General features: G+C 50.5%; 1 protein-coding gene across 1 annotated transcript in view; it reads left to right on the top strand.

The window, feature by feature from the left end:
• Nucleotides 1-356: 356 nt before the first annotated feature.
• Nucleotides 357-13,207, top strand: part of TRAPPC9 (trafficking protein particle complex 9) — a 544,705-nt gene continuing 531,854 nt past the window's right edge. The window contains 2 exon segments of the mRNA XM_038555604.1: nucleotides 357-467; nucleotides 8,464-9,057. Of these exon segments, the coding sequence (XP_038411532.1) occupies nucleotides 8,474-9,057 (584 nt within the window). The 5' untranslated portion in view covers nucleotides 357-467; nucleotides 8,464-8,473.

The following is a 13,207-nucleotide window of genomic DNA, read 5'->3' as shown; positions in this document are numbered from 1 at the left end:
GTGTGGCTGCACCCTCGGGAGGACCCTCCCGCGCAGGGAGCACGCCCGGGGGCCCGCCTGGCCTGCACGAGGGCCACGAACTCAGCCGGCGGGCGGTTCTGAGCCTTAGCGACCACGGCTGAGGCTGCTCGGTCTTCGCCGGGGCTGCAGGGTGCAGGGTGCAGGGTGCAGGGTGCAGGGTGCGGGGGCGGCGGCCCGGGGCACCCCCACTGCCCCCGACTGCGGAGGGGCTGAAGTTTGAGCCGCGCGCCTCCAGGCCCCTCCCCCGCCCCGCCTACCCCGCGATCCCCCGCAAAACCCGGAGCGGAGCGCCGGCCCGGCCCGGCCCCGAGCATGCGCAGGAGGGTGCCGGCGCGGCCGCCGGTCGGAAGCGCCAGCTCCGAGCAGGGGGAGCGGCCGCCCGGGCTGCTCGGCCCCGCCGCCCCTCCGGCCGTTGGCTCCCGCTCCGGGCCCGGGCCGCCGGCTGTGTAAGTGCGAGGTGGGGGGGGCTCGGGGCCGGGGGCCGGGGGCCGGCGGGCTGCGGGGGGCGCTGCCCGCGCGTGGCGGCGCGTCAGCCCGCACCTGCCGGGGCCGGGGTCCGCCTCGCACCTGCCCGCGCCGCGCCGCGCCGCACCTGCGCCCTGGGGCCCGGCCCTGCTCCCCGCCCCTCCCCCTCCCCGGGTCGCGCGGGGTCGCGTGGGGTCGCGCGACCCCCGGCGGGCACGGGTCTCCCCGCGGGGGCGGCCCGGGGCGACCGTCCCGTCCGCGTCCTCGCCGCCCCCGCGGGGAGCCCCGGGGTCACCTGCCGCGCCCCGCCCTGGGGGCTGCAGGTGGGCTCCCCTGGAAATGCCTCCCGCCCGCGCTTTGCAGGCTCCCAGAGGGTGCCCGTGGAGTTCACGTGTTTTTATAGACACAGGGATCAAAATGTTGCAAGCTGGGCTGCTCTAGCGCAGGAGGAGCTGAAGGCAGGGGCTGTGACGTCTGCACCCCCCCCACCCCCCAGCTGAAACTGGTCACTGTCAATTTTTTTTTTTTAAGATTTTATTTATTTATTCATGAGACAGAGAGAGGCCGAGACCCAGGCAGAGGGAGAAGCAGGCTCCATGAGGGAGCCCGGACTCGATCCCAGGACCCCGGGGTCACGCCTTGGGCCGGAGGCGGGCGCCGAACCCGCTGAGCCACCCGCGGATCCCCTCTGTCAATTTTTGAGCAATAGTTGCAGCCACTTCCTCGTCCAGCCCAGCTAGTGTCTGTGAACATGAGAACAGCAGCACCCCAGGCGTGATGTTGGGGGCCCCCCGGGAAGATTGCCTTGTTAACTAAGGATCTCTCGCAAGGTTATGTTGGTTCTGAAATTGTGTGGCAGAGGGAAAAACGATCGTTCAAGGAATATTTTATTTTATTTATTTTATTTTATTTTATTTTATTTTTTTAAACTCTCCATCTTGAAGATGAAGTGGAGCTGAACTCTTCTTTCTTTTCTTTCTTTTCTTTTCTTTTCTTTTCTTTTCTTTTCTTTTCTTTTCTTTTCTTTTCTTTTCTTTTCTCACAGAGAGAGAGAGAGAGAGGCAGAGACACAGGCAGAGGGAGAAGCAGGCTCCATGCACCGGGAGCCTGACTTGGGATTCAATCCTGGGTCTCCAGGATCGCTCCCCGGGCCAAAGGCAGGCACCAAACCGCTGCTCCACCCAGGGATCCCTCAAGGAATATTTTAAAAAATAACTGCTGTTGATTCCTGGGTGGCTCAGAGATTGAGCCTCTGCCTTGGGCCCAGGGCGTGACCCTGGAGACCCGGGATCGAGTGAGTCCCCGCCTGGGCCTCCCTGCAGGGAGCCTGCTTCTCCCTCTGCCTGGGTCTCTGCCTCTCTCTGTGTCTCTCACAAATAAATAAATAAAATCTTAAAAAAAAAAAGAACTTTAAAAAAAATAATAACTGGTTGATGGAGATATGGTTCCTGTATTACAAAACCCACCCATGTGGAGCGGACAGTGCTGTGGTTTTATTTTAGTATATTCACCACTGAGCAGCCATCATGGTCCCAGAACATTTTTATCACTTCAGGAAGAAAGTCCATACTCCTTGGCCGTCACTTCTTAGTCTCCTGTTCTGCAGCCCCTGGCAGCCACTCATTTATGTTCTGTCTCCAGAGATTTGCATGTGGTGGGTGTTTCCTATGCAGATCCTACCCTATGTGGCCTTTCATGATTAGCTTTTTTTTTTAATACTTTTTTTTTTTTAAAGATTTTATTTATTTATGGGAGACACACACACAGAGAGAGAGAGAGGCAGAGACAGAAGCAGGCCCCATGCGGGGAGTCCGACATGGGACTCGATCCCGGGACCCTGGGATCAGGCCCTGGGCTGAAGGCGGCGCTAAACCGCTGAGCCACCAGGGCTGCCATCATGATTAGCTTCTTTCACTGAGCATCACGTTTCCAAGACACGTCCATGTTGTCATAGTATCAGTACTTTGTTCCCTTTTATGGCTGAGCAATGTTCTCTTGTTGGATAGGCTTTTTTTTAATTCATTCACTAGTTGATGGGTAGTGGTATTGTTTCCACTCTTTGACTGTTAAGAGTGAGTAATGCTGCTGTGGACATTGTGGACAAATTTTTGCATGGACACGTGTTTTCAAGTCTCTTTGGTGTGTACCTAGGAGTAGATTTGCCATTGTTATGGTAGCTCTGTGTTTAACGTTTGGGGGAGCTACTATGTTGAAGAAATACATTTTTGATTTTTTTTTTAAGATTTTATTTATTCATGAGAAGGAGAGGCAGAGACACAGGCAGAGGGAGAAGCAAGCTCCATGCAGGGAGCCCGACGTGGGACCCAATCCCGGGTCTCTAGGATCACACCCTGGGCCGAAGGCGGCGCTAAAGCGCTGGGCCACTGGGGCTGCCCCATTTTTGATTTTTTTTAAAGGATTTTATTCATTTATTTGAGAGGAAGGAGGGCAAGCAAGCATGAGGGGGAGGGAGAAAGAGCAGCAGACTCCCCACTGAGCGGGGAGTCCGATGTGGGGCTCTATCCCAGGACCCTCAGATCATGACCTGAGCCTAAGGCAGACACTTAACTGACTGAGCCACTGAGGTGCTCCTATTTTTGATGTTTAATATTTGTATTGGACTATTGGATACTTAATATTTGTATTGTCTCAGACACTAGAACTGGTTCAGTGCCAGGTCTTATTTTTGTCAGCTTCTCCCTTGAAGAAACCAGTGGAAAAGCATGGACTCTGGCGCCTGGCTCCAGTTCATCACCTACCAAAAAGGAGACCTTAAACAGAATGACTGAGCCTTATTTCATCTACGACTGAAGATAGTGATACTCATTTCTTAGGATTGATGGGAAATCTAACTAGGATACATATTAGGATGAGTTTCCTCTTTCTACCTCACATGATGTTCTCCTGTGTAAGATGCATATTTTGAATTTGGGGCAAATTCAATAAGAAGTTTATGATACTGACCTGCTTCAGGGAAAACTCTTGCTTGAGGTTGTAAGGTTTATTGACCCGTGGCATGGATTTGATTGCTGGAGTCCTTTTAGTGCCCAGTCAGGACTGGAAGAGACCCAGAGGGATCATTTAGTCCAACGTGAGTTGGTTGTTTGGATTTCATAGATTAGCAAATTCCAGAAATTGGAGGATCAATAATAGGGATGTCAGTTTTAATTTTTGCTGAGACAGGGCAATGGGAAAATCACCACCATCTCCTCTCACCAGCATTTCATAAAAGCAAGAATGTTTTAATGCCAAAAAATGTGGAAGTTTATTACCTAAACACAAATTACAATAGTAGTTAATATTTATAAAGAACTTCCCAAATTTACCTAAGTTTAGTCTTATGAGGAGCTCATGCATTGTTGTACTTTTTCTCATTACTTCAAACTAAAGAAACTGAGCACCTGTCCTGAGACCTGTGCCCAGGACCCGCTGTCACCTATCTTCAGGTGGAGCTGCATCTGAGATACACTTGCGTCTTTTACCTCTGTTTTCTTGCTCATAGAGGAAGGTATTTGCAGGAGCAGCAGTGTAACCTGCAGGCTGAGGCCAGGGGCAGAGTCTGGGCTCTAAAACTAGTTGAATGCTGACAACCAGGCTGTGAGCTCCTTGAAGTTGGACCTTCTCCCTTTTTTAACTGTTGAAAACAATTTTTTAAAAAAGATTTTATTTATTTGAGAGAGAGCGAGACAGTGAGAGAGCATGAGGGTGGAGTGAAGGGCAGAGAGAGAGAGAAGCAGACTCCCTGCTGAACAGGGAGCCCGATGTGAGGCTCAATCCCAGGACCCTGAGATCATGACCTGAGCCCAAGGCAAGTGCTTCACTTCCAAGCTACCCAGGTGCCTCCCTTTTTTAACTCTTGAAAAAAAATTTTTTTAAAGTTTTATTTATTTGAGAGAGCATGAGAGAGAGCACACAAAAGGAAGGGAAGAAGCAGGCTCCCTACTGAGCAGGGGGTCCGACACCCAGCTCAGTCCCAGGACCTCGAGATTAGGACCCAAGCCAAAGACAGATGCCCAACTGACTGAGCCATCCAGGCACCCCTAATTCTTGAAAGATTTTGAAATCTAGACTACAGCAAAGGTGTATGTGCTGTTTATATATAGTTGAAAGAATGGCTAAACAAATGCCTTCGTGTCTGCCATCCAGCTTCACTTCCAAAGCCTGCTGTCTCTCTCCTGAGTTACGCTCCTCTCTGCCACCCAAATTTATTTTTATTTATAGCTTTACATTGTGTGTAAATATCCCTAAACAGTACGTTGTGTAGTGTTGGCTGTTTCTGAATTTTATGTAAACAGGATTGTGCTGCTTGTCTTAATCCACGACCTACTTTATTTGCCCATCACAGTGTTGAGATTTAGCCGCGATTCTGCAGTGTCGTTCTGCGCCATTCATGTTCACGGCTCTGTAAGCTTTCATTGCATTAAAAGACTACGATATGTTTATCCACTCTTCTGACGGTGGACATTTGTGTTGTCTCTAGTTCTGGCTTCTAGCATCCTTTGTTTATGTTTTCTGCCATCCATATGCCAGAGTCGCTCTATGAGGGAAATTCCGGGGCCCAGGATGCGCCAGTCCGTATGCCCGCTGTCATATAGGAGAATTATTTCTGACCTACACCTTTGTGAACACTTGGCGTCTTTCTTTCTCTCTCTCTCTTTTTTTTTAAAGATTTTATTTATTTATTTATTTATTTATTTATTTATTTATTTATTTATTTATTTATTTATTTGAAACAGAGAGAGAGAGGTAGAGACACAGGCAGAGGGAGAATCTGGCTCCATGCAGGGAGCCTGACATGGGACTCGATCCTAGGTCTCCAGGATCATGCCCTGGGCTGAAGGTGGTGCTCAACCACTGAGCCACCCAGGCTGCCCCAGGTTTTATTTATTTATGAAAGACACACACAGAGAGGCAGAGACACAGGCAGAGGGAGAAGCAGGCTCCCTGCAGGAAGCCCGATGCGGGACTCATCCTGCGACCCGGGGTCACACCCTGAGCCAAAGGCAGATGCTCAACCACTGAGCCACCCAGGTGTCTCACACTTGGTGTTTTTCATACTTAAAATGTTCTGTCTATGTAGTAGCATCATTCACAGGAGCCCCAAGCTAGAAGCAACCCAATGACCTTTGATGAATGAATAAATAGTGTATCTATACAATGGGATATAAGCATTGAAACAGAAGGAAATTCTGATGCACTGCTACAACATGGATGAACCTGGAAGACATTCTGCTAAGAGAAGTAAGCTAGTCCCCAAAGGACTCAAAGAGTGTGTGATTCCACTTACATGAGGGGCCTCGAGCAGTTAAATTTGTAGAGACAAAGTCAGAATGGTGGCTGCCAGGGGCCGGAGAGCGCAGGTGTTTCCCGAGTACAGAGTGTCAGGCCGAGGACGTGGAGAACTCTTGGAGGTGGTGGCACAGCAGTGTGAATGTCCTTACTGCTGTAGAACTGTGCCCTTAAAAAGGATAAGTCCGTGTGTATTTACCACAGTACAGTTTTTATTTTGTCAGTTTATTTTGGATGTGAAATGGTCTGTCACTGTGGCTTTAATTTGCTTTTTCCTGGTTGCCATCGAGGTGGGCCATCCTTATGTACATGTCTTGGCTATTTGAGTTTTATCTTCAAAGATGCTGCTTTGAGCATTTTGCCCATTTTCTGATTGGACAATGTGTCTTTTTCCTACTCACAGATTACTCATCGTCTTACTGTTATTTGTCGGAGAGTCTGTCCTTTCCTACCACCTGACAGTGGCACCTCTGCTGTATTTCAAATTGTCATGTATGTGTGGGTCAAGTTCTCGGCGGGATTGCATTTTTTTTTAACATCCCTGTGTCTGTACTGTGCTGGTTGTAGCTTTTTATTTGGTCTTTCCCTCCACACAAATGTACTGAGATATAATTCATATATCATACACTTCATCCATTGGAGTCTACAATTTAGTGGTTTTTAGTGTATTCACAGAACTGTGCCGCCATTACCATGGTGTTGGAACATTTCATCATCCCCACAAGAAACCCTGTATCTTGTTAGCAGTAGCAGTTGTATCTGGTCTTGCTTTTGTTGGGGTTGGGGATGCCCTTCATCAGGGGTGGTTCTTCAGAAGTTTTGAAGTTTCTTGGCTATTCTTGACTGTAAGTTAATTTGTTATATTCCACCAAAAATCTGGTAGGAAGTCTTTTTTTTTTTTTTAAAAGATTTTATTTATTTATTCATGAGAGACAGAAAAAGAGAGAGAAAGAGAGAGAGGCAGAGACACAGACAGAGGGAGAAGCAGGCTCCAGGCAGGGAGCCTGACGTGGGACTTGGTCCCGGGTCTCCAGGATCAGGCCCTGGACCAAAGGTGGCGCTAAACTGCTGAGCCACCCGGGCTGCCCCTGGTAGGAAGTCTAATCCAGAGTAACTTTGAATCTATATATCAAACTGGGGAGAATTAACATCTTTCTTCTCTTTCTACTCGTGAGTATACCTGGGACGCTGTCTTTTCATCTGCACAGAGTCTGGCACATGGGAAGTCCTCATTAGATGTTGGGTATGTGAACAATGAGGTTTTATACATTGCTAATTTCTCTTTCACAAAAGAGAAAACCTCAGTGAAACTGTGTGACTCACTTATGGTCACACAGAATGACAGCCAGGGAGAGAACCAACTCGATAGACTTGGTGCCTGCGGTCAGTTCTCTGCCACCTATTGCTAACGAGAGAGCAGGAGCTTTTTGCAAATAATGTGTGCTGCTCGGCTGCTTTAAATTTCATTAATTCGATCTTATCTATAGATGGCTTTTCTTCGGTGCACCTAGGTATGATGTGTGCATGTGTTTAATAAAGATCTGTGGTTGGGAGAACTCATGGCTTGTATCGTGCCTGGCACAGAGTGCCCATGGAGCACATGTGTGAACAGGGAAAGCCATAGTGCAGGTTGGAATTTCCATTATGACTCAAAATTCCCAACTTCTGTACCCATGACACCTTGATAGAGCCTACCTTAGCTTTGAGTGCAAACATATTGAATAAGTTGATGAAACCTTATTGCACTGTAGAGGGAAGGCCTTGTATGCTTGTCCTCTGTCTTTTCTTTCTGCACTTGTTCTCCTGGGCCTCACGGATGCCTTGTCCGTCAGCAGTGCCCAGAGCTTGCTGTGCTGCTGGGAGACAGTCCTTGCTCATGAGGCCTCCCCTCAGCTGCCCCGGGCCCCCCTTTCCATCTCTGTGCACTGAAGGCCTGGACCAGATAAAAGTGTTCTGCAGTTGCTTTTAAAGCTGTGTCTCAAAAAAAAAAAAAAAAAAAAAAAAAGCTGTGTCTCCCCTTGAGAAACACAAAACCTTAAATCTCCGCCTTCAGTCCCAACTCTGCTAGGGGCAGCCATCCCTCTGTTGAACACTAACGTGGGTTCTTCCTGAGGTGGTGTAGAAGACACTGTTCAGAGGATGGCTGCTGGGAACAGTGGAGTGGCCTGGCGTCATCCTTCAGGGCCGGAGTGCCATGGCGAGGCTTGGGCCTGAACATTTCGTCTGACGGGGCCTCTCTGATTCTGACCAGGAATAAACCTCTCTTGGCCTCAGGTTCTTCTTCAGTAAAGTTGAGGTGGTGTTACAGAAAGGTTTAAGTGAGGTAATCCATATATAAACCATTTACGTCCTGGGTAGATTGGAGGTTAGATCCAGATCTGGGTCCACTCTGGTTCTCTTCAGTGTGTCCTGCTGAGGGGATGAGGGAGCGGGGCATTCGTTCACTGAACGCTTTTGAGCACTGGCTCTCCACCAGTACCTGGCCACATGTTGGAAATAGAAAGCCAGAGACACCCCTTTTCTGCAGGAGCTGTGGTATTTCGGGAAGAGCTGTGGGGGCTAAACACAGAACTCCAGGGACAAATGGTAGCCCAGGGCCCTGTGTGGGGCTCACCCTGCCTCCTGGGTGGTTCGTGTCAGAACCTCCCAATACCCAAAGTGGGCCAACAGCCTTTTTCTCTTTGGCAGAGTCTTCAAGATGAGTGTCCCTGACTACATGCAGTGTGCTGAGGACCACCAGACTCTCCTCGTGGTAGTGCAGCCTGTGGGCATCGTCTCAGAAGAGAACTTCTTCAAGATCTACAAGAGAATCTCCTCCGTGAGCCAGATCAGTGTGCGGGACTCCCAGCGGGTGCTCTACATCCGTTACAGGCATCACTACCCTCCGGAGAACAATGAGTGGGGCGACTTCCAGACCCATCGCAAAGTTGTGGGCCTCATCACCATCACAGACTGCTTCTCGGCCAAGGACTGGCCGCAGACTTTTGAGAAGTTCCACGTGCAGAAGGAGATCTATGGCTCCACACTCTACGACTCCCGGCTTTTTGTCTTTGGGCTGCAGGGAGAGATCGCCGAGCAGCCGCGTACCGATGTGGCCTTCTACCCCAACTACGAGGACTGCCAGACGGTGGAGAAGAGGATCGAGGACTTCATCGAATCGCTCTTCATCGTGCTCGAGTCCAAGCGTTTGGACAGGGCCACAGACAAGTCCGGAGATAAGATCCCCCTTCTCTGTGTCCCGTTTGAGAAAAAGGACTTCGTAGGACTGGACACAGACAGTAGGTAAGTTTACCTAGAGGCCCAGAGGCTTCGTGCTTGGGTTGCTTCCTGACAACAAGAAGAGGTAAGCAGGTGGGAGAATTTTATTGCAACAAGGGGTAGACAGGTGCAGTCCGTAGTTTTCAGACTTTTAAAAACAGGACAGCCCTTGGTTAAAGGCAGTCCTTTTAGGGTTGTCATGTGTACTTACTTCCCTGTTTGAGCTGGCCCTGCTTGTGGGACCCCTTGAGCTGCTGTCCAGTGCGGTAGCCACTTGTGGCTCTTGAGCACCAGAGAGCTGGCTGGTCTGAGCTGAGACACTGTAAGTAAAATGCATATAAGATATTAAGACTTAGTGTGGAAAAAAAGAAAGAAAATACCTTGTTAATCTTTATAGTGTCAAAGTAATATTATTTTACATATGTTAGGTTAAATACTAAAATCAGTTTCAGTTCTTTACTTTTTAAGTTGTGGCAACTAGGAAACTTTATTTACATGGCTCACATTTCATTCCTGTTGCATGGCACTGCCCTAGTGCACAGTTTGAAACTTTTATTCAGTCTCATCCCTTGGATGTGTAGGTGAGGTGCTGAGCCTGGAACAGCAGCCGAACCAGGAACTAGCTTAGCTGGGAACCAAGTGGAGCCCCTGCCTCCCGGGCTGGCTGTGCACGGGTCAGGCCTTCTTCCTACCTGATAGGGACAGTGTTGGATTCCTGGCTTACAGTCAGCCAAGGAGAGCATCAGGGTGTCAGAGATGCTCCCAGGGGCTTCCCAAAGAGCTCCTTGTGCACACGACAGTGTTTATATCCTCTGTCACAGGAGGTGTTGGGCAGAGCAGAGGAAGGTCAGGCCTCACATTTCCTGAGATTAAGTCGGCCGCTGAACTTTGCACAGAGCCACAGCTGGCCCTCCCTGCTCCCTGCTCTGCCTCCCATATTGTGGCCATCGTGGCGTCCGTGCACAGAGGAGGACGGTGATGTTGTGCCTGGAGGAGGTCCCCTGTGGTGAGGGAGAGCATGGGCTTCCTGGCCTTGGACACCGTGTCCCCCCTTCCCCTCCCGTAGGATGTGGATGAGGGCCTTGCAGGTGATAACTGAGTGACCTAGTGTCGTGCTGGCAGAGTGCCCACCGCCGAGTAGGTGCTCAGCACGTTTCTTGAGTTTACCTAAGGTTCAACACTGACTTTCCATTTGTTGGTAAGTTGGAAGAGACGTCACAGAACTGAGGAAAATAGGCCGGGGCCAGCCCTGTGAGGGGGAAGCACGGAGTGGCCTCAGTCCCACTTGCCTGCACTGCTCTGCAGGGTTCGCGCTGGTTTTCATTTCCTCAGCAGACATAGACGTGTCTATGTGGCCAAGGAAAGGGCACATTGCATCTGTGATCCAAACCTCGCCCGTTACACCTTGGGGTTGGGGTGGCGAGGCCCAGGAACCTGGGCAGCTGCAAGGGGCCCGAGCAGTGCCTCACACTAGGCCCTCTCCAGGCCAGTCTGCAGCGGGGTGGCACCCGGTGACCCTCCCTTACCACATGGGGCCAGACCGTGTGCACCTTCCCCGCACTCCCAAGCCACTCCGGCCTATGGCGTGGGCAGGAACTGGCCTGTCCTTGCTGCACAGACCATTGGGTGCGTGGCTGAAGCCTTGGAAGCGGTGGGAACCCCTCTCCAACCTCTTTGCTACATGAGGCACCAGTGACATTTTTTTGGTCATTGACTTCTTGACTTTGAGGTTGCAGACCCATCAGAGAATGCCGGCCTGTTTTTGCCGTTTGAAATCTATGCTCACAATTTGGCAGGAGTAACAAGACTGACGGGACAGTGTGCCGGCCCGTGCCGGGCGATAACACGAACGAGTGTTTATTGAGAGCTGCCGTGTGCCGGGCAGGGCTCCAGCCACCGGAAACGCAGCGGTGGATCCATCTGCCCCCTGGTCGGTCCTTTCTGTTCTCGGCCTGCTGTACACACTCAGCCAGCTTTTGAACTTGTGTGACATACTGAAGCCAGTGACTTCAGACCAAATCCGTTCTCCGGTCACCCCTGCTGGTCCATTGTTGCTTTTACTACTCTAGAGCGCTCTCACTTTTAAAACAATGGTTTGGTGCAGGAACAGAGCCCATCTCTGTCCTGCAGCTGTCCAGCCTGAAATGTGACTGTAATTCGCAGCTCACAAGGACATGGTCTAGATGAAGGCTGAGGTTTGGGTGGCGCACTGACCACGTCCGTAGGCCCTGTGGCAGATTGGCCACCGCAGGCCCCACACTTCCCCGTAACACGAGGTGCAGGCTTATTTTGCTGGAACGTTCATGTGTGCCCTGGGCCTCTTGAAAGCCCACGGGAGATTTTTGATCATGCAGTGTTGTAGCTGTCAAAGTTATTTTTGTTCTTGTGTGTTTCTAATTTTTGCTTGTTCCTCTTTTCTTTCCTTTTTTTTTTTTCTATCATACCGCCCTGTGAGTATGTTGTTGGGTCTGAAAAGGTAGGCTGTGAACACACCGCCTTTAAAGTAGCTAGATTTCCCTGTGTGCTGCCTCCTTGCTGCCTTCACCGCTTGAAAAACCCAAAACTTACTGCTGCCTAGATCCATATATTACCCCCATCATCTTTTTATTTTCTAATTTAACAAATATTTTGCTTTTTCTTTCTTGTTTTCTTTTTAAGCACGTAACCCATTGATGTTTGATATCTGTTAAAATATTTGCTTTGGGGAACTTGTTTGGTTTCTTAGTATCTGGTGACAAACGAGCCCTTATTAATCTTTTCCGTTTGGAGGACGTGAGATGCTAATTGATTTCGGCGGCTGCACAGGGATATTTTCACGGGGTCCCTTAACCTGGAAAGTCCAAGACTGCAGCGCCTTGCTTGACTCTGGCTTTGGAATGAATATAGTGGGCACGTGTTTCCTGGCTGTCGCTGTGTGATGTGCATGACGGAGCTTGCAGCCCAGCGGCCGCCAGTGCCGGGGTTCCTGGCCCAGGAGTGTGCTGGCCACAGAGGGGTGCCGTCAGAGGATGCGGCCACCAGAGGCCTTTTGCTTTCCCCTGGAGCATGCTGTTTTCTAAACCTCACTAGCAGCCGTCCTTCTTGAAAGGGCAGAGGCTGCTTTACAGTCTGTCTTTTGCCCCCTTTATGAGGGTGACTTTTCTAGGTCTTAGGGAAACATGGCCTTCTGGAGAGCTAGTTCGTTTGGAGCTTGCGGACACAAGGAGCTCTATAGTCGACCATAGTTTTCTTTCTGCTTTAGCCAGTAAGCACACAGAGACGGATGTGTGGTTCACCTTAGCGGTGGCGTGGGCACTCACCTGTGCCAGCCTTTCCTTTTACCCCATGTGGGTGAGAGGTAGCTGCTTCTTTCTGCTGGGGCTCCTGTCTGTCACCGACGGGCATGACATTAGTTTGCAGCAGTGAAATTCCAACACTTAACCCTAGAGGGAGAGCCTTTGGCTGACCGAGCTCCTCCACCCTGGCCCAGCTCCCGCTTGGGAGAGGATCTGGCCAGCACTACCATGCCGGCCGGGAGGCCTTGTTCTTTCTTTACTGTTCTGGTCCGCGTGTGAACGCTTTCTTCCTTCACTTACTGTGTCTCAAGTGAGACAGGCTGGACTTTCTCAAAGATTCCCTCACATGCTAGGGTGGGGGAACAAAGCAGAGATAAGTATAGCAAGTAGAGGAAATTAGAACTTCCAGCCTGCAGAGATGCAGGGCGGGGAGGGTGTGATGGCCGGGCTGGGGCCTTTCCTGTTCTCCTGAGACCTCGGGGCCCTGTGTGCGAATAGGGTCACCTGCCTGGCTTCCTCTCTGCTCACCAGCTCACTGCTGGCAGGTGTGTCTCTTACCCGGGAGCTCTTCTAGATCTCAGACCCTTCAAAGTTCAGACTCTAGGAAAACCACAAGCCCCTTTTTCTTGGCACCCCTTTTGGGGCCTCCTGTGAGACTCAGGTTCCCTCCCTCAATGGCTGGTGCCAGGAGAGACCTCCCTCTCTTCAGGGGGCTGTGACTCAGCACATGCTCATTGGGAGTCAGCTGTGTCCTGCACTAGGTCCTGTGGAATGAAGTTGAGGTTCACTTAGGGACAGGAATGTCCAGGCTTGTCCCTGACTATGGTGTGGGTGGGCGGTGAGGAAAAGAGAAAATCAAGTAAGAAACTCAGGGTTTTGACTTGAACAACCGAATGTGT

This window comes from Canis lupus, chromosome 13, assembly GCF_011100685.1.
Source record: "Canis lupus familiaris isolate Mischka breed German Shepherd chromosome 13, alternate assembly UU_Cfam_GSD_1.0, whole genome shotgun sequence".
NCBI lineage: Eukaryota > Metazoa > Chordata > Mammalia > Carnivora > Canidae > Canis > Canis lupus.
Note: the sequence above shows the minus strand (reverse complement) of the source record. Positions and strands in the feature narration are given on the sequence as shown.